The sequence below is a fragment of the Talpa europaea genome, assembly GCF_964194135.1.
Source record: "Talpa europaea genome assembly, chromosome: 12".
Classification (NCBI taxonomy): domain Eukaryota; kingdom Metazoa; phylum Chordata; class Mammalia; order Eulipotyphla; family Talpidae; genus Talpa; species Talpa europaea.
The window spans coordinates 46314320-46337761 of record NC_140079.1 but is presented as its reverse complement, the minus strand read 5'-3'; the positions used below and the strand labels follow the sequence as shown (position 1 = coordinate 46337761).

The window sequence follows — 23442 nt, the reverse complement described above, 5'->3', positions numbered from 1 at the left end:
ATATCCCTTAATTTTAACTGAACGGGAGTGTTTCTCTAAGAATCGAGGAAAGCAGTATCAAGTGCCATCTGGGCTTTGAACCTTCCCACAGTTGAAGACTGGTCCTTTTAGATGCTGCCCACTTTTTCCTTCATTCCATGTCTTTATAGATGTCCAGGTTGGGGGGGAGGCAAAAGCAGAACACAGCCCCTCCCTAATTGGGGAGGTTCATAGTCAGAGAGGAATCTATGGGCCCTGAAGGCAGTGAGGGTAGGGAGCCTGGAGTATCCTTGGCCTCAGCAGCCCACAGGGAGAGCTGTCCTACTGTCCTGTATCAGTCACTCCCTCCCCCCACCCCCTAGGCATCTTTTTGCTCTGTGTTCCCTCAACCCCAGGAACAAGTGATTATCTGGGTGCTGCATGCCTGTGGTTAGCAATATGTGATTGTGGTGCAGCTTCCGAGAAACATCTGAGATGCTGTTTAGGTTTTCAAAGAAGGGTGTGAACATTAACTGTCAAGGTAGCAAATCCTGCTCTGGCCAGAGGTGTAGTGTCAGTGCTTGGAGGAGAAGGAGCCTCCATCCTTGTAGGGAAAGATTGTAACCTGGACAGTGGAGACTGCGTTGGCCAGAGACACTAGGGCCATCAGAGCCTCCTCCTGTGTCCATTGTTCCCACTGAGCCAACAGAAAACCAATCTCTGAGATCAGAAAACTTCAGCCACACGGTGGCAGCAATCTCCAGCGAAGGGGTTCCAGTACGTTCTTGAGTCTTCGTAAGTGGTCTTCTACCTGCTGGAGGCTGGCCCCAAGGTAGAGGGCACAACCTTGAGCACGTGAGCCAGGCCCCTGCTTTGAGAAGAGTCCCAGTGGAGGGCCTGCCTCTGGCAGTCTCTGAGTATCCAGTGGCCTCAGAAGAGCCGAGCACGGTGGGGCAGAACCTGGCCCACCAGTCTGACTGCAGTGTGCGCTCAAGTTGTTTTTCCCTCTTTTAACTCTTGTCTCCTTGTTCTTGGGGCCACCATCAGACTTTACACACATGACATGTGACTTCAGGGCCATCATCCCTTCCTGTCTGTAACACTGGGGGGACGGAGCTGTGGCTTGGCTGTGGAAAATGTGTCCCCTGCCTCTTTGTTTTGTTTCCACTATCCCATTAGTTCTGGTGGCATGTCACCTGTGTAGCTAAACACTGAGCCCTAACCTTACGGCTCTGTTTTTCCCTTTTGGTTCTCTTTCTGTTTTTCAAGAACAACATAGTGTATATAAATAAAAGGCTGAAGGAAATGAAAGTAAGGTGGTAAGAAGGTGTTTTTTTCTTTTGGCTTTTTTTTTTTTTTTTTTTTAACATTGTCAGATTCTCTCCATCTGAAGGGGGTGGGGAGGCAGTTCCTACTGGTGTCTTTCTAAATTCCACCTGGAATTGAGTGTCCTGTGTTGACCATTCCTTTAAGGGGTACTTTGGACTCTTCATTGAGTTCCCTCCAATGCCTAAAGAGATTTTTCTGGACCGTGTTGATCAGAAACTCTTATTATCTTGCTTTAAAAACAAATGCCCCAAAATAGATATCAGGGAACATCTGAGAATGAAAACAAGAGTTGAATTTCATGAGTTAACCCTCCCCCCATGAAAAAAAACCACCTGTGAAAGATATAGCTGGTCATTAGCCCATTTTTGTTGTTTTGCAGTAATTCCCAATCACATTTAGGGCTTTTTCTTAGAAGTTTAAACTTGTTTACGTTCAACAGATTGTTTACACTGTGAACCCCAAATGTGTCTCTCAGAGGCTGCTTTGCACGGTGGCTTTTCTGTCTTGTCTTTTCCTCACACTTTACTTGGTTCCAGCCCAGAGATTACCTAACAGCTTCTCACTGAAACCCTTCTAAAAATAGCGACTTTCCCTGCAGCCGCAGCCCCAGTAGGAGCAAGTCCCAAAGGAGGCGACTTGGGGAGATTGAAGTCATGAAAAGTGACACAGGCCTTTGGGTATTGAAAGTGGGGAAGTTCACTGTGTGGCATGCACAGCTGGAAGGCTTTCCTGTTGGAGTGAGCCTGCTGCTCTTCAGATTTAAACAGAAGAGGGGGCTGCGTAGCTCTCAGTGTTCCCAGCCAACTGGAAGGTGGCTGTAGCTCTGTATGGTGTCCCAGATCTCACAACTTGTGAACTCTGAGCAAGCAGACCCACAAGTTACACCAGGTGTAGAGTGGCCCAGGCCTCCTCCCCAGCTGAGGGCTCGCACCAGTCAGGGCATCTGTGTGGATACTGGTGGACAGGGTACCATGTACTCTATATCAGGGTGGTTGCCCTATCTAAGCAGAAGGGATGTGTTCAGAGGGCTCTGGCTCTCCTCTGTACCCCTTTCCCAGAGCTGTGCCTTCCCAGCACCTAAGACAAAGACTAGATTACTCATAGGGCCTCACGCTGCCTCTGCACTCAGAAAATGGATTTGATTCCTGCCCTGACGCAATTGTGGGGATCATCTGAGCTCTCAGTGCAAAGGGTGGAGGAGGAATGAAGAACCAGTGATCCCTCCCTCCTTCCCTCTCTGTCTCCTTTGCCCTCATGCCCTTCTCAACGATACCAAACAGGTTCACACCGCATGCCTCATGCAGCTCCCTCTGGGAAAGTCTCTGTGGGCGTGGATAATGGAAAGCAGCAGAAATAAAGCATTGGTAGCTGATGGGCCTTTGCAGATTCTCATAGGTGTCTATACCTGTGTCCGTAGCATAATGATCACTGTGTGATTTGTTGCCACGTTGTCTGGGTGACATTGCCTTCTTGCTGTCAGCTCTGTGAGCCAGGGCCTGCCATCATTGTTATGTCACAGATGAGCAAACTGAGGCGTGCTGTGGTTTGGAGGTGGCAGGGCTGAGACGGCCCTTTTCTCACCATGGACCTCCTGTTGCACTGCCTCCTCCCACATCCATATGTCTCTCCCAAAGATCTGAGGCTAGAGAGCCTAGAACATGGCCCCAGATCTGCTGGAGGGGAGGTGTGTGCCAGATGCTCAGGGTAGAGCCCAGGACCCCTAGTGGGTAGTGGAAAATGCTGTCCTGCCCTCACTACCACTGAGGTTGTGGCGCCTCTCTGTGCCTCAGTTTCCCTCTGAGTAAACGGGAAGTGGCAGTAGGACTTCTCCGTAATTTCTTGGGCCCAGATTTTATAAGAAAGTCCCAGAGTGTGCTTTTGTTTTCTTGTTTTGTCTTCTGTCCCCAGGTCTGCCCACTAGGGACAGAATCACATGTGCTGCTCCCAGAGCCTTCCCTCTAGCCTGCCAGCCAGACCACGGCAAGCCTCCTTTCCTTTGTTCTTTGAGAAACATGTTGGTGTTCTTACCCTATTCCCACCAATTTCTTTTTGTTTCTAATCGTGATATAGCTCCTTGCTTTACTTTTTTCATTATTTTCTGTTTTAGTAAAAGTGGTCCCTGCCCCCACCCCTATAGAAAGTCATCTTCCTTTGCGATGCCTGAGGCCCCTCACCTGTCATCCAAGTGAGCCGGCCATCTGTGACTCATCCGTCTGTCTGTCTGTTGGCGGAGGTTTGTCGTGCCTGGCACTGTGCTGGCGCTTATGGGAGAGTCGCATGTGGTCTCAGGTGCGCTGCCCATCAACTGTGCTGGCCCTCCAGACCTCCTGGTAGGTGGAAGGGGCCGGGACACTCATCAGTGCGGTGTGGTTTGGTGTGGTCACACATGCCCTGTCAGGTCTCACGGCACATCGAGTGGGAACAATTGGCCGGAAGGGGAGTCAGGGAATGCTGTGGAGGTGGAGTGACGTTCAGTCAGACTCCAAGGAAGAAAGGGGACTCTAGTTGGACTGGGTGGGTTGACTGCCTCAGCAGGAGACCCACGTGTGCAGAGACCTGGAGGTGAGGGTTCAGGGAACTGTGGGAACTATGGAGTCATCAGAGTGGCATAGAAGTACCTACAGGGATGCAGTGGAATAATTAGGTTGCGGGAGGCCAAAATAAAGACCTTCTGGACCTTGAAGAGTGCTGGAGTTGACTTTGAGCATCAGGGTCACTCAGCATTACTGACTCATCTACATATCCACCCACCTGTTATCTACTTACCTACCTACCCATGAACCCATGCATCTCTGTTTTCGGTAGTGTGGCCTAATTTGGGTTTGAGAATAGGGCTGGAGGAGGTGGAGGTGGTCAAGGTGGGTCAAAGGTGATAGGAACCTGCTGGAGACAGTGTTTCCATGCTGGTGGCTGGAGGGTGTGCTCCAATCTGACTCACTGAGCGGGCACTGGGCCTGGGGGCAGCTATGGGGCATGAAGGATCTGCTGCTGTCCAACCTAGCACCTGGAGCTGCTGGTCAGAGTGGCGGTGGCCCTGGGAGGATGGGAGTTCCTCAGATAGTACGAGGGTGAACATCTCTGAACCTGAGTGGTAACCTGGGGACCCCCTAGTCAGGTAGGACCTGATCCCCAGGCAGGAAAAAAACATGTATCAGGACAGCCCTCTCACAACATGAGTCTATTGGAGTATGCCCACTCTGTTTGCTGCCTGCCCCCTTGCAGGCCAACTGACCCCTCACAGGCCAATGACCTCTGCTGTTGCAAGTGGAGGAAAGTGTGGGCTTGTGAGGTCCTGGGTCCAAGTGGGAACCATGTGGCATAGCCTGGAGGGTTGGGGCCTAGCCAGGCTCTTGTACTTGGGCGTTGACTCAGTGGATATCCACTGCCCCCATTTTAACAATGTTTTTGCCTCTCTTTCATGTCCTCTCTTACAGCCCCCAACTTCTGGCCCTTTCACCTCCTCCTTTGGAGGGGCAGGATTCTCAGAGGACCCCTTTAAAAGTAAACAGGACACTCCCGCTCTGCCTCCGAAGAAGCCTGCTCCTCCGCGGCCTAAACTGCCCAGTGGTCAGTACGCTTTCTTCTCTCGTAGCCACCTGCTCCATAGCAGGACGGCGGGAGGACGAGGGCCCCTCTGTCCACCAGCCCAGGGCAGAGCAGAGGCCATGGGGCCTGCACTTGAAGCAAGATGGGTCCTTAGGTCAGGTCCTTGCTGGCAAACAGTGCTGGAGTGGCTCTTGCCTCCACCCTGCCTGCCCTCATCTATCCCATGGGTTCTTGGCTGTGGGGCTCTAGGGAAGGCCTCAGAGGATCCAAGGCTCAGTGCCCTCCTCAAAGCACCTTGTTAAATGTGACATCAGGGCCCCTCACTCTCCTCCTCGACTGGAATTCTTTCCCAAGTTGGCTCAGGAAGGGCATGGGGTAGAGCCAGCAGCAGGGCCGACTGTGACCACCTCCTTGATTGGTGCCTGGGTAAGGGACTTTTTAAGGCTGGGTGCGGGGGACGGAGCAGGGGCAGGGATCCCCCTTAACTGTATTTGGGCTGAGATGAGGCAAGATGATTCCATAGGTGACTCCTGCCACAGGGCTTCCTACAGATCCTTCATCTGCTGGTTATAGCCTCAGACCTCAGCCCGGTCCTCAGGAGAGCTAGGCATGTCCTGCTGAGGGTTCTGAGGACTTTTCTCATGCATGTACACACTCTTATGTGATAGCAACAGCTCCTAGGCCAGTTTATTAGAAATCTAGAGCCAAAAGCAATCGTCAGGTGGCAGAGGATTCACTGCCTTTCCTGATCTCTCCCCTACCTACTCGGTGTCTCTCCAGTGCCCTGGTCAGGATGTCTCTTTCCTTCTGTAGTCTCCAGGCAGAGTGTCCCTAACAGTCCCTCACCTGTGGGTGCCACAAAACCACATGCCCCGTCCTTCCTTTGAACAGGCCTTCTATTCTGACCTTCCAGTCTTAGATGGCCTCTCCCTTTAATCTGCTGTGGTAGGGGTAAGGTGACTCCATTTCTTACCCCATCATCTCTGAAACCTGGAGTGATCACCTGTCCAAGACAGTTCCTACCTGAGGCCTACCTGTCAGTACTGGCAACAGAGGGGGAGGTTTAAAAGGCCCCCTCTCTCCTGTCCCCTAGGCGACCAGGAAATGGGAACTATCTACACTGCCTGGTGTGACCACTGATGAACAAGTCAGGAGGGAGTATATGACCCTCAGGCCATGTGGATTTATAACAGATGTTCTGTGACCTGTGAGCAGAAACACCTGCATAGAAATAATTTCTGTGAACACACACAACAACGTCATTTACCTTAAAGGAGGAAACTCAGCAAAGGCATCCCTGCCACCTGCTGAGGTTGCATGCCCCTCAGTGGCTTCCTGGGACCCATGAATGTCACCTATGGGAGTGGCATCCACCTCTTTACTGCACTGAAAAATAGGAACAAAACAGGCTCATGCATACATGTAGACTCATATACACAGAAGCATAGAGGTCACACACCACTCACACTTTTTGTATGTGTGTGGCATACACATTGCACACACACACACAGAGGCATGTGCTAGCACACAAAATTATGTGCCCAGTCTGTACATTAGTTCAAACATGGCAAACACATGTGTACATGCACACATGCAACATACAGTCCACAGCCTGCACACACATGCACATTCACCCCCACATGCATCTCACCCAGTGCTCACACAGATTTCATGTGCACATATGACTATATATGCAGCTTGCACACACATATCCTTGCACACACATATTCTGAAACACTGCAAACATGCTTGTGTGCATGTGCACACACGTACATGAAGGTGCACACGTGTACACACATGCAGAGCAGCACTGCATTTGTGGAGCCTTGGGCAAACATACTCTACCCACAGCCAGGAGGTGTAGAACTTCACTTTCTGGTCTTCTTGGAGACTCATCGGCCCCTTCACCTCCCCCTGCACCCTTATGGGATCAGCTTGTGAACTCGCCCTCTGCTGCCAACTTCCAAGAGTCTCCCTCAGCACACCTACCTTCTTCATCCGGCTTTGCATTTAGTGCCCCATGGATTTGAGCTTTGCATTTAGTGCACCATGGATCTGGGAAGCAGAGAACCCAGGGGCAAGATGGAGTTGTCTTCAGAGAGTTTTCCACATTGGGGATGTTGGGGTTTGTATAGAGGTGGGTCAGGCTGCCCTATTGCATGTCTTTGGGCCCCTCCACCCTTGCTTGCTGTGGCCCACAAGATGCAGGCACCCCAGATATCCCCTGCCATTCATGGGCCCTGAGGAAGCACTTGCATGACTTACTTTGCTAAATCCTAGCAGGACCCGAAGTGTGACTTTTTACCAGAAAAAGAGAGGGAAGTGAGAGGTCATGTGGCTGCTCAGGGTCACATAGCAAGGGGGCAGCAGCGCCAGCCTTGGCCCAGTGACCTGTCCTGTGCCCATCCTCACTTCAGGAGAGCTGGAACGAGAGTCAGGCCATGAGGGTTGGGGCACTCATGTACATGTGTGTTTAATCTGTGTGGCCATCACATCTCGGCGCTGAGGTCTCAATGCTTCACATCTGATTCTCTTATTCAGAAGCAATGACTGAACAGAAAATCCCTGCGCGGTATACAGTGCTGGGTGGTAGGTACAGATGGTGTGGCTGTGGCAGTTTGAGTATGTTTGCTGTGATTTCATACTAACTGCTAAAAACCCAATGGGAGGGCTGTAATGAGCCGCATGTGGGGGCAGCACTCGACTATGGGGGCTATGTGAAAAGGGTCTGCTGATTCACCATTCCCACCTGGGCTCATTGTGCTATAGTCAGAGGGTTCTGGGACCCTGCCAGGTCTCTGCACCTGGAGTTGGCTATACAGGACAGGCGAACTGATGTGTTCCCCTTCAGCCTTTAGATCAGCCAGCCCACTGGGACCCAGGGAGGCTGCTGTATCAGGCTGCTTTCTAGATGTTGGATTGAGGGCCCAGGTTCCCCTTCCAGCCCTGCCGCCATGTCCCTCAGGAGCTCTGGGCAAATGTCTTAATCCCACTGAGCCTCAGTTTCCCCACCTGAACCTGGGACCAGTTTTGCCTAGCCTGTTGCCACACGGGTAAAGTACTGTGGACAGTGAACACCTGTAGTGTGATATGGGGTTCCAGGGTTTGTGGCAAAGCTCGGCTTTGGTTTCTTGCATGGGACCAAATGCACATTTGGGTCTGAGCAGGCATAGTTTTTTGGGTGCTGTGACCTGTGTACTAGAGGCTGCAGTTTTCACATTTTGTTTTTGTTTTTTTCCTTTAAGTGTGATTGGCATGAGATAAGCAGATGTATTTTCATGTTGGCCTGTGTAATTAGTCACTATACCCCACCTAGCTGTTCCAACGGGTTCCCCCATATCTCATGTGGTGACAGCCTAAGGTTGGCTGTCTGCTCTCAATGCCAAATACCCAATTCCCTTTGGAGCCATGCCAGAAATTGTGCTCTCAAGGATCTCATGGGGCCTTGGCCTCGGCACTGAGCCATGAGAGGTCTTTTCTAGAAAGGTCTGTCAAGGTATTAAATAACCAACAGGTGCAGTTTGGGGTCAAGAAAATTGATTTCCTCTAGGCAGATGCAAAACAGACCCTTCTGAAACCTGTCCGTTAGAACTGGTGCTCACCCACCTCCCCCAGGTAAACAGTGGTGTCTCTTCTGCAACGGACCAGAGATGGGGATCAGAGCTCACCGCCGGAGAGTTTCTAGGTAAAAGTTGTTGATTTGCAAAGGGAGAAACAGATTTTTTTGAAGTGCAGGAAATGGTTGTGTGGGTGTCAGTGATTGGGCCTCGCACCCTGCTGCGATCTTGGGTCCTGCCCGGCCCCACCCTTGCCACTTCCTGCAAGTGCAGCCCTGCGGTGCAGTCCCTGCAGCGCCCGGGTGACACCAGCCAGGGTACCTTTACCGCTAACCAGCCCGTCACCTTTAACCTCTCCCCAGTTTAATTGTCCTTCTATTATTGCTAATGACCTTCTCACCCCCAGAATAAAGCCAGGCACATATCCTGGATGTCTTCCTGCCCCCTTTTTCTTCCCCATGATTCTGTCAACCAACCTGGGACGATGAGATGTGTTTAGCCAGCATCCTGTTCAATTCAAATGATTCTCCAAAAAATTAAGAAAAAAGAATCGTTCGTCCCCTAGAACCCGAGTCCCCTCTCACACCTGTGTGTGGCCCCTCACACAGGGGCCTGGCTTTGGTTTCTTTGGGACAGTGTTCTGCCTGGCTGGTAGCCCACCTGTGGACCCCTTTGCTTGGCTGTCACTATGACTTTCCATGGGCAGGGTCATAGCAGGGGAAGTGCACATTTCTAATGCACCAGCTATATGTCCCTGGTTCCCCGCATGCCCTGAGATGCCAGGCGTGCCAGCCTCACCACCCTCTGCCTGCGCTGGTCCCAGCCTCTCGTTTGTCACTTAGGATCCACTTTTAAAATGACTTCTCCAGTTGAGCCGTGTGGTTAGCACCTCTGCCTTGAACTTAACTACTTTAATTCCGTTCCCACGATGATTTTAGAGCGATAACTCAGTGGGTACTTGTAAGGCTCTAGGATGGGACACGAAGTTCCCCACCTTGGAATATTCAGGGACTCGCTGGCCAGCCCAGGTCAGAGAGGTTTAGGGGAACCTCAGATAACTACCCCAGAGAAGCTCCTCCTCCTGCATACCAGGCAGAAGGCACTGCGTGTGACCCCCAACAACTGGTCCAGGCAGAGGGAAAATGTCATCCTCTCCTTGCATGTAAAACGCCTGGAGACCCAAACTTCTTTGGGGCAAATTTCTCTTCTACAAAGTTGACTGAGTTTGAAAATAGAAGCATCTGCCTTTCTTCACACACACCCACCCTTCTGCGCCCGGGAGGGCGACTGAGTGAGAGTTAGGTGACACTCTGTGACCTGTTGTTCAGGATGAGGAGACAGTCAGGCTTGGGGGGACTGGAGAAAGGAGTCAGGCTCAATCAACCAGGCTTCTGGGCGGCTGGGGGGCTTTAGGTGGGGTACAGGTTCAGAGAATCCTGTTCCTCACCCCCACGCCCCTTTCTGAGCAGGGTATGACCAGATAGCCACCTCCAGCCCCCTCCCTGGCCTCTGTGGAGGCCTCATGTACCTGCTACTAAGCTCTCCCAGACTGTTGGTCCCGCTTACAGCAAGTAAGGGTGCCCAAGTGGATGTTAACCTGTGTAGCCCCTGCTTTTCTGACAGAACAAATATGACCTGTCATCTTTCAATTCTCATGTTCAAAGCACTGAATCAGACTTCTCCCTCTGCCATATCAACTGTAAAGGAGTACGCGTATGTGGTTGGCGGGGTGGAGGAGATCCAACATACAGAGAGTAGGAGTAGGGCCCCCTTCTGCTGCAGGCTCTCCCAACTCCTTCAAACTGCCCCTACTACAGGAGGGAGCCCCTGGAGGGTTCTGTGTTTCTAGCACATGCCCTTATTTTCAGACCTGCCTGTGTCACACTGGCATTTTGTTACATGTGGCCACGGTGTGTGCTTGAGCAAGGGTGGGTTCTACAGACTGGCTCACCTTGTAGGGAGGAATGAAGGCTGGGCCACCCTGTCCCAGGGTAGACCTAGGGTTCCTTGACCTGGCTGCTTGGGGCCAGGTCCTCCCTATCCCCCTTAAGGCACTCATGCCCCTGGCAGGGGCATTGCCGGGGCCAGGAGCGGGGACAGGCAGCACACAGGGCTGTCCCAGCAGAGCATGTCCCAGGCACAAACTAAAGAACAAATGTGATTTTCCAGAAAGCAGAACCGTGAGACCTGCCAGTCTGTACACTGTTGTTATGAAACCTGGTGTGTAAATTCATTTGTAAGTCACTACGCCCCCTCCTTTTGTGGCCACCGTTTGTGGAAACCTCTCAAAGATTGTATTTCTCACTTCAAAGATACTTGTCTTTTGAGGATCCTTAAAATTGAAGCTGCTTCCCTCCATTTCTCCCTCCCTTTCTGAGGCGGGATGACCCTAAGTCCATTGGTCTCATCTCCCAGCACGACCACCACAGCCTTTGACCACCTTGGATGTCTCAGAGGATGAAAGATGCAGTTTAGTTGTGGGGTGCCTGAGGCTCCTAGTAAATATTTGTTCAGCTTTTATCAAAAATTAGAACCAAACCTCATCCTGTTCCCTTCAATGCATTAAGCAGATTTTCTTTAAATTTGGTAAATATTTTTAGTGGAAAATCTCAACGCTGTGATGGTGGGACCTCAGATTTTATCTGCGGGCTATGCTGCTCTGTGTAGCTTTGATCTGTGGGTTTGCCTTCTCTTCAGGTGCATCAGCGGGCTGTGTCTGAAGGGTCCCCTCCTGCAGCCAGGTTGTGGTCCCATTTGAGAACTTGGCTTCCCGAGCTCACCTCCACGGCCACTTCAGATGGGAGCTGGGGACATGGGCAGGTTTTGATGAAAAGAGACATTTTCAGTAAAAAGTTCCCTGGTGGTTATGAATTTGAGGATATGCTCAGGACAGCCCGTTGTCTCCTTTCTCCCCATTCCCCCCAGTGAAAATGTGCTGGGGTTGGGGTGGGAAGGGAGGAGCCGGGCCAATGAAGAGGTCCTCCACTAGTCACTGTCCTCCTGGGCAGGGGATCTCCAGGAGCCAGGCAGTCTTGTGGGATGAGTGACAGTCATGTGTGAATGCCCCCGTTGTGTAGGATGAGTGACAGTTGTGTGAGAATTCTGTTATGTGAAGATCCTGTGTTGTGTGGGATGCGACAGTTAATGTGGACCTCTCGTGTTGGGGATAATGGAAGTTGTGTGAAGATCCAGTGTTGTGTGGGATAAGCAACGATTGTGTGAATGTTCCTTATTGGGATAACAGCAGTCGTGTGAACGCCCCATGTTGTGTGGGGTAATGAGTAAGGTGGGGCAGCTGTCCTGACCACAAACCTTTGTTTTTTATTTTTTTGTTTTGTTTCTTGTCTTTGTATTTATCGCTCATCTGGAGAACTGTATCTTCAGCTGCAGCCCTGAATTTCATAAATAGAACCTAGCAAGATTCTGCTTGGGATGAACACACTCGCACTCAGGTGTACATTTTGTATTTTTATGAATCATAGTTACTGAGACCCTATGACACCCAAACCTCTTGCTCTCCCCCTAAGTAAAGAATTTCAAGCCAGAGAATCGATCCTCTTCAGAACTGCAGTGTGCATATTTTAAAGTTTGGGGTGTCCCTATCCTATTGTTCCTCTGAGACAAGCTCTTGGGGTCCCCTCCAGGCTGAGGGTTTCCTGAAAAGCATGTTGGGAAAGAGGCAGAATGTGGAGATATGCGAACCAGGCTTCAGAGCACACGCCTGCTCCTGATCTGCTCCCTATCCCTGGGGCACGCGCAGCCTTGAAAAGTTAAGAAATAGCAAAATTAAAGAAATTTCTGTCAGGGTGGAGCTGGCCACTGAGTTTTTTTTTTAACAGCACAACTGTGGTAAACCATGGGGCTCACGTTGTTTTTGCTAAGGTCGGTCCTGTGTGTGGTTTCGGTGCGCCACTTGGGTAACTGTTGAAACTGCTGTGGTTTGAAATAAGCGCTCTTTTGCCTTTTCTTCAATCTTGCATTCCTCTCCCCAATAATGTAGGCTCCCCCTTGATTTGTAGAAGCTTAGTTAGGGGGGGAATTCTTGAGCAGCCCCCAGATCTCAGGGGTACTAATTTGTTTGTCTCAGCCACCGCTTTCCATATTGCAGGTTGGGTGGTGGCACAGATATCTAGGAATGGTGATGCCCAACATGGCCAGGTATGGCACTGGTCAAATGTTACACCAAGTCTTTATTTTTATCGTTTTTTGTTCGCTACTCTCACACTTTTCATTTAAGTGCTTTCCTTCCTGGAAGGACTTTGAGTCTTGAAAAGGAAAAGACTGCAGTGAGTTTGCCTGGGGGCACAGAGTAGGCAGATTAGAGTTTACTTTGTCATGTTATAAGATAAACTATGTCTCCAGAAATCAGAAAAACGACTAAGGAGTTAGCAGAAGTGGTTACATAAAAGCAGGAACTAGACCCAGAATGTTTCTAAAATACAGCTGCTCTAAAAATAAAGGGGAGCACTCTTTGCCTGGTGTGCGGGTGCCACAGCTCTGCAGAAAGCCTGATCTGAGCACAGTCTTGGGCCAAAGCCGGATCGGTTTCGTGCTTGGCGGCTCCTGTTTTAAACTATATGGCGAAGGGATGGAAACACACAACCGAGAAAAACCGTTTGTTTTTTTTTTTTTTTTTTCTTTCCTCTCTGAAAACGAGCAGTTATGTGCCCTGGTTTCATATTAACATCGTCATGATTTCTAAATAACAACGGTTTCTGCAGCAGGGCAAAGCCAGGCACGAGGCAGCTCATGTGAACAGGCTTTCATCTCCCGGAGCATCTCATTGCTCATCAGAAACCTCAGCCTGAGATTCTAGTGGGCTGGATGCTTCACCTCCCCCCAAACAATTGTTTAAAAACCCGAAACCAGGGGAGGAAGGTTTTAATTGAAAAGAATCAAGCATGGATCTTTCGAGCACTCTGTAACACAGTGCTGGCTCTCGGGCCTGGCTGGTCAGCTGCTGGCCCCCACCTCCCATTCCTGCTCAGATGCTTGGACACCTGCCCTGGGAAGCAGGTCCCACAAGGAGTGCACTACATTCAAGAAAAAGTTAAAAGAGTTTCTGGAGATAAGCTGATAGTCCCAGGACTCAGTGCCAGAACCAGGGGTGTGCTGTGTCCTAGGACTATCAGCTTGTCTCCAGAAACTCTTTAACTTTTTCTTGAATGTAGAGTTTTACTATTTGATCCCCTGTAATTTTTGTTTTTGAGGGAATACTATTACCGTAAGAGCACATTAATGAATAGAGCACTTTCTCGCAAAGGAGGGAAACCAGATGTTTTTAATCCCTCCTAGCTGTCCCAGAAGGCTTCCCCCAAAGAGCCTCAGGTCCCTGGGTGGCCCCATGATGACTGGGGCTGGGCACTCTGGATGCCAAAGCCAGCACTGAGTGGGTGCAAACCCTTGCTGCCCAGGAGCACCACTGTGTATACTGAGTTGGACCCCTTTCACTTCATCCCCACTTCACAGATAAGAAACTGAGGCTGACTGGGCTAAGATGCTCACCCTTGTCAGAACTAAAAGTGGCAGAGGCTGCTGTAGCCCCAGGACCTTAGGGACATCTCGGGACCTTCAGAAATGTACCCCAGAAGTGGTGTCAGAGAGGGTGGTTTCAGAACTGAGTTTGGTGATGTTGGGGGAGTCTCTTTGGATGGCAGGCATGGCAGAGGCTGACTGGTGGGGAAGGAAAGCAGGTGTCTGGGAGTTAGATGCAGCTGGAGGTAAGACAGGAAAAGCTGACCTGAAAACTGGCACATTCCAGAGGTTCATCCAGTGAGGCCTGGAGCTGAACCGGAGAGGCCTCTGGTTTCTAGTGGTATATTCTCCCACACTGGCAGACTTTTTTAGGAGAAGCCAGCCTCTGAGGGCCACACCTCCAACTACTCTCACTCAGGCTACAATTCCTCTGACCTGAAACCTCTCCTTCACGTCCCTGTCTTGCCAGCCCTAGAAGCATTCTCAGCAAGAGCCCAGTAAAGCCCAGCCTGCCTCTTGGAGCCACCAGCTCCAAAGGGGCTAGAGCGGAAGCTGGGGATGAATGTAAAACCCCAGGACTGCAAAGTGGGGTTTGCCTGGTACGCGGCCTCTGGACCCTCACATTAGAGTATCTAACTCCACAGCATGGTGAAACTAAACCTTTTCATTGCAAATAACTACCACTCCATTATTTTTGTTACTTAGTGGTATATTTTTCTGCTTAGCCATGAATTTTTTTTTTTCCTTTTACTCAGTGTGTCAGTAAATATCGCCATCTTAAAACAAGTCACTTCAAAACATGCCTGCATGGGACATTTTAAAGATGACAATAACTTTTAGCTGCAGTGGGAATGGAGGGGAAGGACTAATCCAGTGGTTGGTTGGTTTGTTTTTTGTTCTGTCTTTGGGATGAGTGAGAGTGAAACCAAGGTCCATCCTGGCTCTCCAAGGCCACGCCATGAACTTACTCCAGCTCTTTCCGAAGAGGGAAAGGGTTGCTCAGAGAGCGTGAGCTGGGACCTCCTCTGTCAGGACTCTGTTCTGTCCATGGTCAGTAACCTGTATTTCTCTCTCTCTCTCTCTCTCTCTCTCTCTCTCTTTTTTCTCCTCAACTTTCCAGGTAAAAGTACACCCGTAAACCAGCTTGGTTCCACAGACTTTCCCGAGCCCCCCGATCCATTCCAGCCACGAGGGGCTGACAGCAGTGACCCGTTTCAAAATAACAAGGGGTTTGGGGACCCGTTTAGTGGAAAAGATCCATTTGCTCCCTCCTCTTCAGCTAAACCTTCTAAAGCCTCTTCCTTGGGCTTTGCAGACTTCACCTCTGTAAGTTGAGTCTCCCTCTCCTTGCCATCCCACACCCCCCAACTCTGCTTGCAGCTTCGTTGGGGTCACTCCCTCCTGGCTTCTGTCTCCTGGTACACCTCATGCTATGTGTTATTTATTCTGTATTGCTTCTTTCTGTAAGAAAAACCGTTTCTCAATAAAAGAAAGAGCTATGGTTTGGATACTCTATGGTAAGGCCCCATTTTCTTCTAGCAGGCTGGCCGGCCGGCCCTGTTTATGTCCTTCAGGGTAGACTCGGCATTATTTCTGTTGCTTGGAGGCCCTTGTGCACATTGATTTTTGGACTGAGCTGTCAGATGCTTCTGAATTTTGGAAACAAGATTGTGAAAGTTAGGTTAGGGTTTCACGGTCCCTGAAAAGATCTTCATTCAAGAGTTATGACTCCCTGGCCCCCCGCCCCCACACATTGTGTGCAAGTGCAAATGGAAGGAGCCAGGCAGGTGCACATACTGAGTTTTTAGTAACTGTTAAGTACTAGCCACAATGAAAAGAGAAATCCAACCTAGAACAACCACTCTGAAGTTCTTCCTTTTGCCAAAGAAGAACCCTCAAAAAACTATTTAGCAAAGTTAAATGCCTTTTCAGGAGCAAATTTTGACAGCCTGACTTTGTTTCTCAGTGTGACAAAACATTCTAAAGTCCTGTTGCTTTTTTTTGCGCGCCCTGGTGTGTACACAAAAATCACAGTCTTGGGGAACTTCACATGTGCTGTGGTGTTATGTGCCTGTTTTTAACAAGGGTTTCTTCATTTACACTCACAGAGTACTTTGTTCCCCATTAGATGTCAGCTGCATTATTTATAGTGCTTCCAGTAGTACAATATCATCCTCACACAAGCTGTGCCACATCAGTGCCCAGGGAATGCCTGTTTAGTTTCCATCCAGGTTGGGCACAGCCGTCCTGTGCTTACTGAAACTTAGCGAGTTGCTGGGACCCATTCCTGGCCCTTGGTGACCTGTAAATATTTTATGACTGCAGTTAGCTGAGTTCTGCTGATAGCCAGTGTTGATAGCACTGTGAATGTGTATACAAGTGGCAATGTTGCTAATAAAAACCAGAAATGAAACCCCTTTATCTACAGTTTCCCCACCTTTACTTGGTGGTGGAACAAAAAGTATTAAATGCTCGGGGGCTGGGAGGGATAGAGCTATTCATGCAGGACTAGGGTGCTGTGTTTTGGGTAGGGAAGGGGGAGGGGGTGAGTGGATTTGAACAGCAATTTGGAGAAACTGTTGTCTCTCTGGAGTACACAGTTCTACTCCCTGTGGTCCCTCTTCCTCTGGCCAGCTGCTGCTTTTTGAAAAGCATTTTCTATTTGAAAAGTACCCAAGGTTTCAAGTTATCCTTTGGTCAAGGATTTCTGGTTGTCCCAGAACAGTTGTTAACTTTCGATCTTAAAATACCGCCAGTGTTTAAACACTTGCCCAGTTTTTCCAGAGAAAGTCCCGTTGGTGAGCTTCAGCCCATTCAGATGGCATGGGGTGCTGCAGAGGCAGGTGCCTCACAGGTTGGGCTGTACCGCCTCTGTCTTCATCCAAAAAAAATGTGCAAAGCCATTCTGCCTCTGGGCACTCAGAACATCTCTGATTTCACAGTATCCGGGGACTCAGCCCAGTGCCTTATGGGTTCACCAGACCTTGAAGATCTGTGACTCCTCTAAAAAAGGCCAAAGTTGGCCCTTCCAGTTGTGTATCTTAGCCTCCCAGGTTCCCCTGAGAGGCCTCCCACGGCCTGACACTGTGCCTCTTGGACCTTGAGACATATGTTATCAGTGTAATAGCAGCTTGGTACCCCTGGAGCCCTTTGATCTTCAAGCCCCAAATTCCTACCAGTGGATTATTTGTGTCGTAGCTGTTCACAGGCAACCTCTTCTCTGGCATTTCTTTCAAAACAGCCCTTTCTTTCTCGGGCACATGTGTTTATTAGAAAGTAGCATTTTGCATTGTCGGACAAGCTGGATGCAATGTCACTATGAGAACGAGTGAGCTCCTGGAAGCAGCTAGATGTAACCCCACATATGGCCCAGTGTTGGGCTTGCGTGTCAACCCCTGAGGAAAGGCACCCTTGGGGCTGAGGAGACAGTCTGTGTGCAGAGCCATTGTACGGCGGATTTCTGCTGGGAGGTCACCGGAATAAAGTTGCTTAGTGTCCTGTGATGCTTCAGGTCAGAGGAGCAGAGGGTGACCCTATACAGAGGTCTCCACTGTCCCTAGAAGGATTCCTGCCAATTCGAGACAAAAGGGAGCACAGAACCTCTTCTCCAGTTCTCTCTCAGAACCACAGCCCCCAGTGCTGCTCAAGCTCACACCAACCACATGCTCCACGCATGTCTGGATCCATAAGCTGGCTAGCTTGAACTATGCACCCTGAAAGCGTCTGGAACATTCCATCAGCACTGTCACTGAAAACACAGACCCTTTGAGTAGAGGTGTGCAGTGATGCCCAGAGACACATGAGCTGAGGGGGCAGTGGCCTGGAGGTCTCAGGCTGTTCTTGACCCCTCAGGCCCTGCTTCAGCCTTCGGTCTGGATCACCTGTCACTCCTTGTCAGCCCCCACTGCCCCTCCTCTGGGTGGATGCAGGATGAGGGCCCCTTCATCCAACTGTCCCCTCCTGCTGCTGTCGTTGGCTCATGGACTCATTTCCACCAGCACTTGTTGTTTTTTCCTTGTTTTTCTCCTGATGAGGTGTTGGAAAATTCCCCAAAGAGTACGTGGGTGGGGGTGGGGGGTAGGGGGTTATCTGTGATCTGTGCTGGAAACATGGGGGTGGGGCTGGCTTTCAGAGAGTCCGACATGGAGGCTCCTGCACACTCTTCTGTACATTTTCTTTAAGAAATGTGGATTCCCGAGTCCTTTCCTCCTGGAGACACTCTTCATGATGCCCCCTGCACCCTCCCCTGCTCGCACCTGTCCTAGGACTCCCCAGGCCAGGCTGAGGGAGGCCCCCTGGTTAACCCACCATCCCCAGGCTATGTTTGGCTTCAAACCAAGTTCCCTCCAGCAACCCCTCCTCCAGCCAGCCCTCCCCCTCCCCTGACACAGCCCCCCACCCTCTGGCCCTCTCATCCCATGTTGGCTCACCCCACACCCCAATTGGGCCAAGCAGAGAACCAGCAGATTGGGAAACATTTAGAAACTGCCCATCACCCCCGTTAGCTTGCCCAGGGAACCCCTTAGGGAAATCTCAGCTCCTTCTTGGGGCCCATAAGCCTCTTGAGGTCGACCTCTCCCACCTAAGTCTGTTCTGGTAGTGCCAAGGTTGGGCACTTGGCCCCTACCCATTCCCTGCACACGGGATGGTGCACTGAACCCCCGCTGCCGAACCTATAGCTAGCAGCCACCCCCTGGCTCGAGGGTCAGAGCAGGGACCCTGGGGCCCTGGCTCTGCAGTCCTCCCCCAAGGACACTGCCACAGCGCTCCTCTCCTAGGTGGGCCCTTGGGCCTGTGAAGAAGTCGCTGTGAATTTCTGATGCTTCTGGTGGGGTCTCTTGAGGGGCTCCATCAGATTGGGTTGTCTGTCTGCCCCCAAGAGTACCTGGGGAAGGGCCCACCTCTTTATCTTTGGTGTTACCCAACCTCAGCAGAGAGCTGGCACTTAGAGGGAACCCTTGCGGGGGAGAGGTGTGGGTGTCAATGGGGGTGGAGACCCACGTCAGGGGCACAAGTGTGTAAGATCTGCTTCCCCTTCCCAAAAGCTAGTAGGGTACTGTACGTGATTAGAAATTGCCCGTCTCAGGGTCAGAATGGTTTTCTCCCTTGCTTTAAAAAGATTTCTTTTATAAATCAACCATTTCAGAAAAGGTCCCCAGGAATTAAAAAAATTTGTATCAAACAACTCTGGATCGAATGCAACGCAGTATCGGGGCTGCGTAAATATGGTCCCTAACAGGTCTCAGGCTCCCGCAGCGTGGCTGGGGTGGCAGTGCCCGTTTCAAGCCCACATCCTCTTTGCATGTCTGACTGGGGGTCCCTAGCACATGTGAAACTCAGAGCCTTGTTCGTGGGAGTCTGGTCCAGTGCCCCCTGCCCCCCTGCATCAGCAGCCTCTCAGGAGACCCCTGAGTTTGTTGCTCTAGCCCCTAGGAAGGGGCTGACCTGCTTCCAGCTGCTTTCAAAGATGCTGTCTCCCTCACTCCCCATGGAGCCTCGAAGTTGCTGCATAGCATTGCCTGTGTGGGTTCCCTGAGGCCCCCAGCTGCCAGTTAAGATCAGATTCATACCACTTCCCCATGTATGGTGAACCCCTTCCAGATCTGGGATCAAAGTTAGGGCATGCATGTCCCCTCCCAAGACAGGGGCTTCTGCCTCTCCCGGCTTTCACATGGACATGGGCCCCGCCCCTCCATGCACCCCATCAGTGCGTGTCTCTGAGGCCACCCACGCCACAGGCCCGCTCCTTGTCCCACCTCCCCCAGCCAGCAGGTTGCCGCTGCGGGCGTGTAACCCACCTCCTTTCTTCCTTTGCAGTTTGGCAATGAGGAGCAGCAGCTGGCTTGGGCCAAGCGGGAGAGTGAGAAGGCGGAGCAGGAGAGGCTGGCACGGCTGCGGCGGCAGGAGCAGGAAGATCTGGAGCTGGCCATCGCACTCAGCAAGGCTGACATGCCTGCTGCCTAGGCTGGGGCTCGTGCACGAGCCGTGGGTGAGAGGGAGGTGTGCACACGGAGAAACTCGGATGTCTATATGTACACCACCCACTCAGTGCGGGCCCTTTCCACCTTGTGACAGGTCACGGTCACTGTCTGGTTAAGGACTCGCTGGCCGGAGGGCCGTTTGCTCCGGATGGCACTTCCGGGCCTTGGAAAAGTGGTTTACCCCGGTGGAGGGTCTGCTGCTGTGACATCTCCATCAGGTGACGGCACCCGCCTCTTCCTCCCACCTGGACCCTCACAGGATGCCAGAGGAAGCATACAGAGTCCTTTGGTCTTTGATCCTGCTCACAACCACCCCGGTGAACACCCTGACGCCCTTGCGGACCCCCGTGAGACAGACACCCTGCGATGTATGCATTCGTTGTATAAAATTTAAGTTTGAATGATTAATATAAAGTATTTTAATACAAAACAAGAATCTTTCATTTAAGCATTTTCTTGTGTCATGGACCCCACATGGTATCACAGGCGACGGACGCCAGGCTGCATATCCCTACTGAAATCCTGATTTTGAGTAGGGTGGGGTTTCAGTCTGGAAGTTTCCAGGATCTCCTATGCCCCCTAACTCAGTATTTCTGAAGTGGTAGACAGGGTGTCCCATGGCAATTAGAGCAGGTTCCTGAAGCCTTGTCTACATGGTGGGAGGCCAGCAAGGGCAGCCTTCAGAACCCATGCTTAGAACTGGAATATGGGGAAAGCTTTCCCTCAGGCATAGCTGAATGCCCTAGAACATTCTGGAAACTTTGCCAGAACTGTTGGATGAGCTCTGGTGTTGCTGACGATGTTGCACTTTCCCCCCTTTATTCTCACTGGCCTGAGTAGATGAGATTAGGGTCTGCTTTTCTCAGGTAACAATGATGATGAGCTATAGTTGTTTCAGTCCAACACCTATGCCCCAGATGCGCCTTGGAACTGCCTTTAGAGAGGGGGTGACAATCCCTCAAATGACTTCCCCTCTTAGTATCTTGCTTTCGTGTGGTACATTTGTCACAACTAGAGAACTGATACTGAGACGTTATCATTAACTAAGCCCACACTCTCTTCAGACTAACTCCATTTTCCCTAATGCCACCTTTCTGTCCCAGGACGCCTTGGCACATTTGCTGTCATGTCTCCTCAGGCTTCTTTGGACTGAGGTGGTTTCTCACTTTCTGGTTTTGATGACCTTGACAGTTTTGAGGAGATTTGGTCAGGGTTTGTAGGATGCCCTCAATAGGGGTTTGGTGGTTTTCTCATGGTTGGATTTGGGGGGGCCATTTTAGGGACCACAGCATGTCCAGGTCAATTGCCATCAGTGTGACTGTCACTGTGATGGGGCCTTAGTCACCTGGAAATAGAAATATTTTTGTAAGGTAGCTTTTCAAACCCACATGTTTGGTTACATAGACTCGTCTCAGTGATAATCATGAGATAGAAAGTAAACCATGAAGTGAGGTTGAGGAAGGTTTAGGAAGACCTAAGAGTTGGGATTCCCTAGAGCCCACGGAATGGCCATGTTTCTCTGTGGTGCCCAGTGTGTGTCTGGGGCCTGCTGTGGGGTTTGTGGGCTTTGTAAACTCGGAGGTCCCCCAATCCTCTCTGGAGGAGTGAGAAACTTCCAGAAGATGGCCAGAGGTGAATTCTAAGTCTTCCTCTCCTGTTTCTAATGATAGAACCATCATAATAAATCTGACAGCCCCATGCCATGTGTCCAGCTGTCACATTCCTTTTGGGAAAGCATTGTGTTACCTCTTCAAGGTGATCATAGTCCCCACTGGAACATGAGACTCACACTCTGTACTTGGTGAAAACCACACAGTTTTCAGAGCCATTCAACTTCCAGCATCTCATTCTAACATTGGAGCAACCTCATAGGTGAGGAGGGTGAGTGTCAACCCATTTTCTTTTTTTTAAACAATTTTTTTTTTTAAAGATTTATTTATTCATACAAGCACTGGGTACAGTCAGAAGCATGGGAGGGTGGGAGAATTCACCAGAGCCAGAGCAGGGAACAGAACAGGCAGAGTGATGAAATACACTGCTGAGGGGAGCAGCGGGCACAGCAGAAGTCTGTCGCACCATGTGGGACCCTCGCCAGTGGCCGGGGATGGAACTGGTGCTGCAGAGGCTGCGGGCAGCTTTGCAGCCCAGCGCTCAACTGCTGCGCCACCAGGGGAGGCCCGTCAACCCATTTTCTTTTTGGGAAAGCTAAGACTCTGTGTCAGTTCCTTGCCAGAATCCCAAAGTTCAGCATTAGGTAGCTTTAGAAAAGATGTGTTTCTTGTTGCCTGCTGTTTCTTTGCATATCCATCAAACCTAGAAAAGTCAGGAAGATCTCTTCAGGTATTAGAAATAGAAGCACAGTCTATGCTTAGAAATTCTTACCCAGGAGGATATGGGCTGGGCTTAGGAGAATCCACAAACACCTGAATGAACATTTGTATATCTCCTTGTTTATGTGGCACCCGCGCGCGCGCACATGCACATGCACATACACACACACACACACACACACGCACGCACACGCGCGTGCACATACACACACACACCCTGCTGTGTAAATAACCAGATTTCAATCCACCAATCTAGCCCCACTCTGTAGGCTCTTTCTGTCTCTTTGGAAGAGAACACTCACACCCTTTCCTGAAAAACAATATCCTGTCTGAAAAAAACACAAATCTGCAAACATAACGGTGAGAAGAGTCCAGTGAAGCTGACACCGTCGCCTGAAGTCAACTCTCATCTGGATTTTGCCACCTTCACTTCTCCACTTCCTGCTCCTTGCAGAAATGCTTTAACACACAATGATGTAAAAGATATAAATAAAAAAGAAAAAAAAATGGTTTAACTAACTCAGTCATGACATCTCAGCACTCTTCTACAGCCAAGCACAAGTCACTAAGAAATGCAGGCTTTTCTTCACACAACTGCCATGCCAGTCACACCTAACAAGAATGACACCCCCTTCTATCAGTCACAATTTTCACAAGAGCCGAAACTTTGGGTTTTGCAATGTCATTGATTCGCCACTCTGGTGGTTGGAAACTTTTGTCCCCTTTAGGGGGTGACATCACCCTTCCTCCCCACTCCCCCCTGTGACAGCTGGGTCCTTGGCTCCCTGCCATTGTCCAGTGAGCTAACTCCAACCGCACTTGGGCCAGAACCCAAAGGTACAAGATACCTGGTCCAGGTAGCATTTTGGAAAAGGATGAGCGATTATCTGTGATTTCCTCCAAGTAAAGTGAAATTGCATCTTCAAAGCCAATTTTATTGAAAAGGACATTCTAGTCCTGGAACAGTTATGGAAAAACTATTTTTAAAACAGGAAGCATCTGAGAAACAAAGAACCTACCCTCTTGAAATAATGGAGTAAATATTTCTGCCCCCTTATCAGATCTGGTGCCTTTGAAACATGTTTTTTTTTTTTTTTTCTTCCCAAGAATTTCCCCAGTAAAAGTTACCAGGAGCTGTACAAATTGTATCAAGAGCTGTTGTTGGAAAAACATAAAGGGAAATGGAAATGTGATTCTTATCACAAGCTTATTCCAAAGAAATTACGTGATGTGGGCTTGCATGGCTAGAGCTGTGTTTATGTTCAG

General features: G+C 50.3%; 1 protein-coding gene across 3 annotated transcripts in view; it reads left to right on the top strand.

Annotated features, from left to right (window-relative positions):
* Window positions 1-19829, top strand: part of EPS15L1 (epidermal growth factor receptor pathway substrate 15 like 1) — a gene marked incomplete at both ends in the record, with an annotated part of 80276 nt that extends 60447 nt beyond the window's left edge. For 2 of the 3 annotated variants that reach the window (XM_084250339.1, XM_084250337.1), the window contains 3 exons: window positions 4722-4854; window positions 14986-15191; window positions 19683-19829. In XM_084250339.1, coding sequence (XP_084106465.1) covers window positions 4722-4854; window positions 14986-15191; window positions 19683-19829 — 486 coding nt within the window. Of the gene's footprint in view, window positions 1-4721; window positions 4855-7374; window positions 7423-14985; window positions 15192-19682 lie in introns of all 3 variants that reach the window. The other variant, XM_084250338.1, reaches the window with a different exon arrangement.
* Window positions 19830-23442: the final 3613 nt, after the last annotated feature.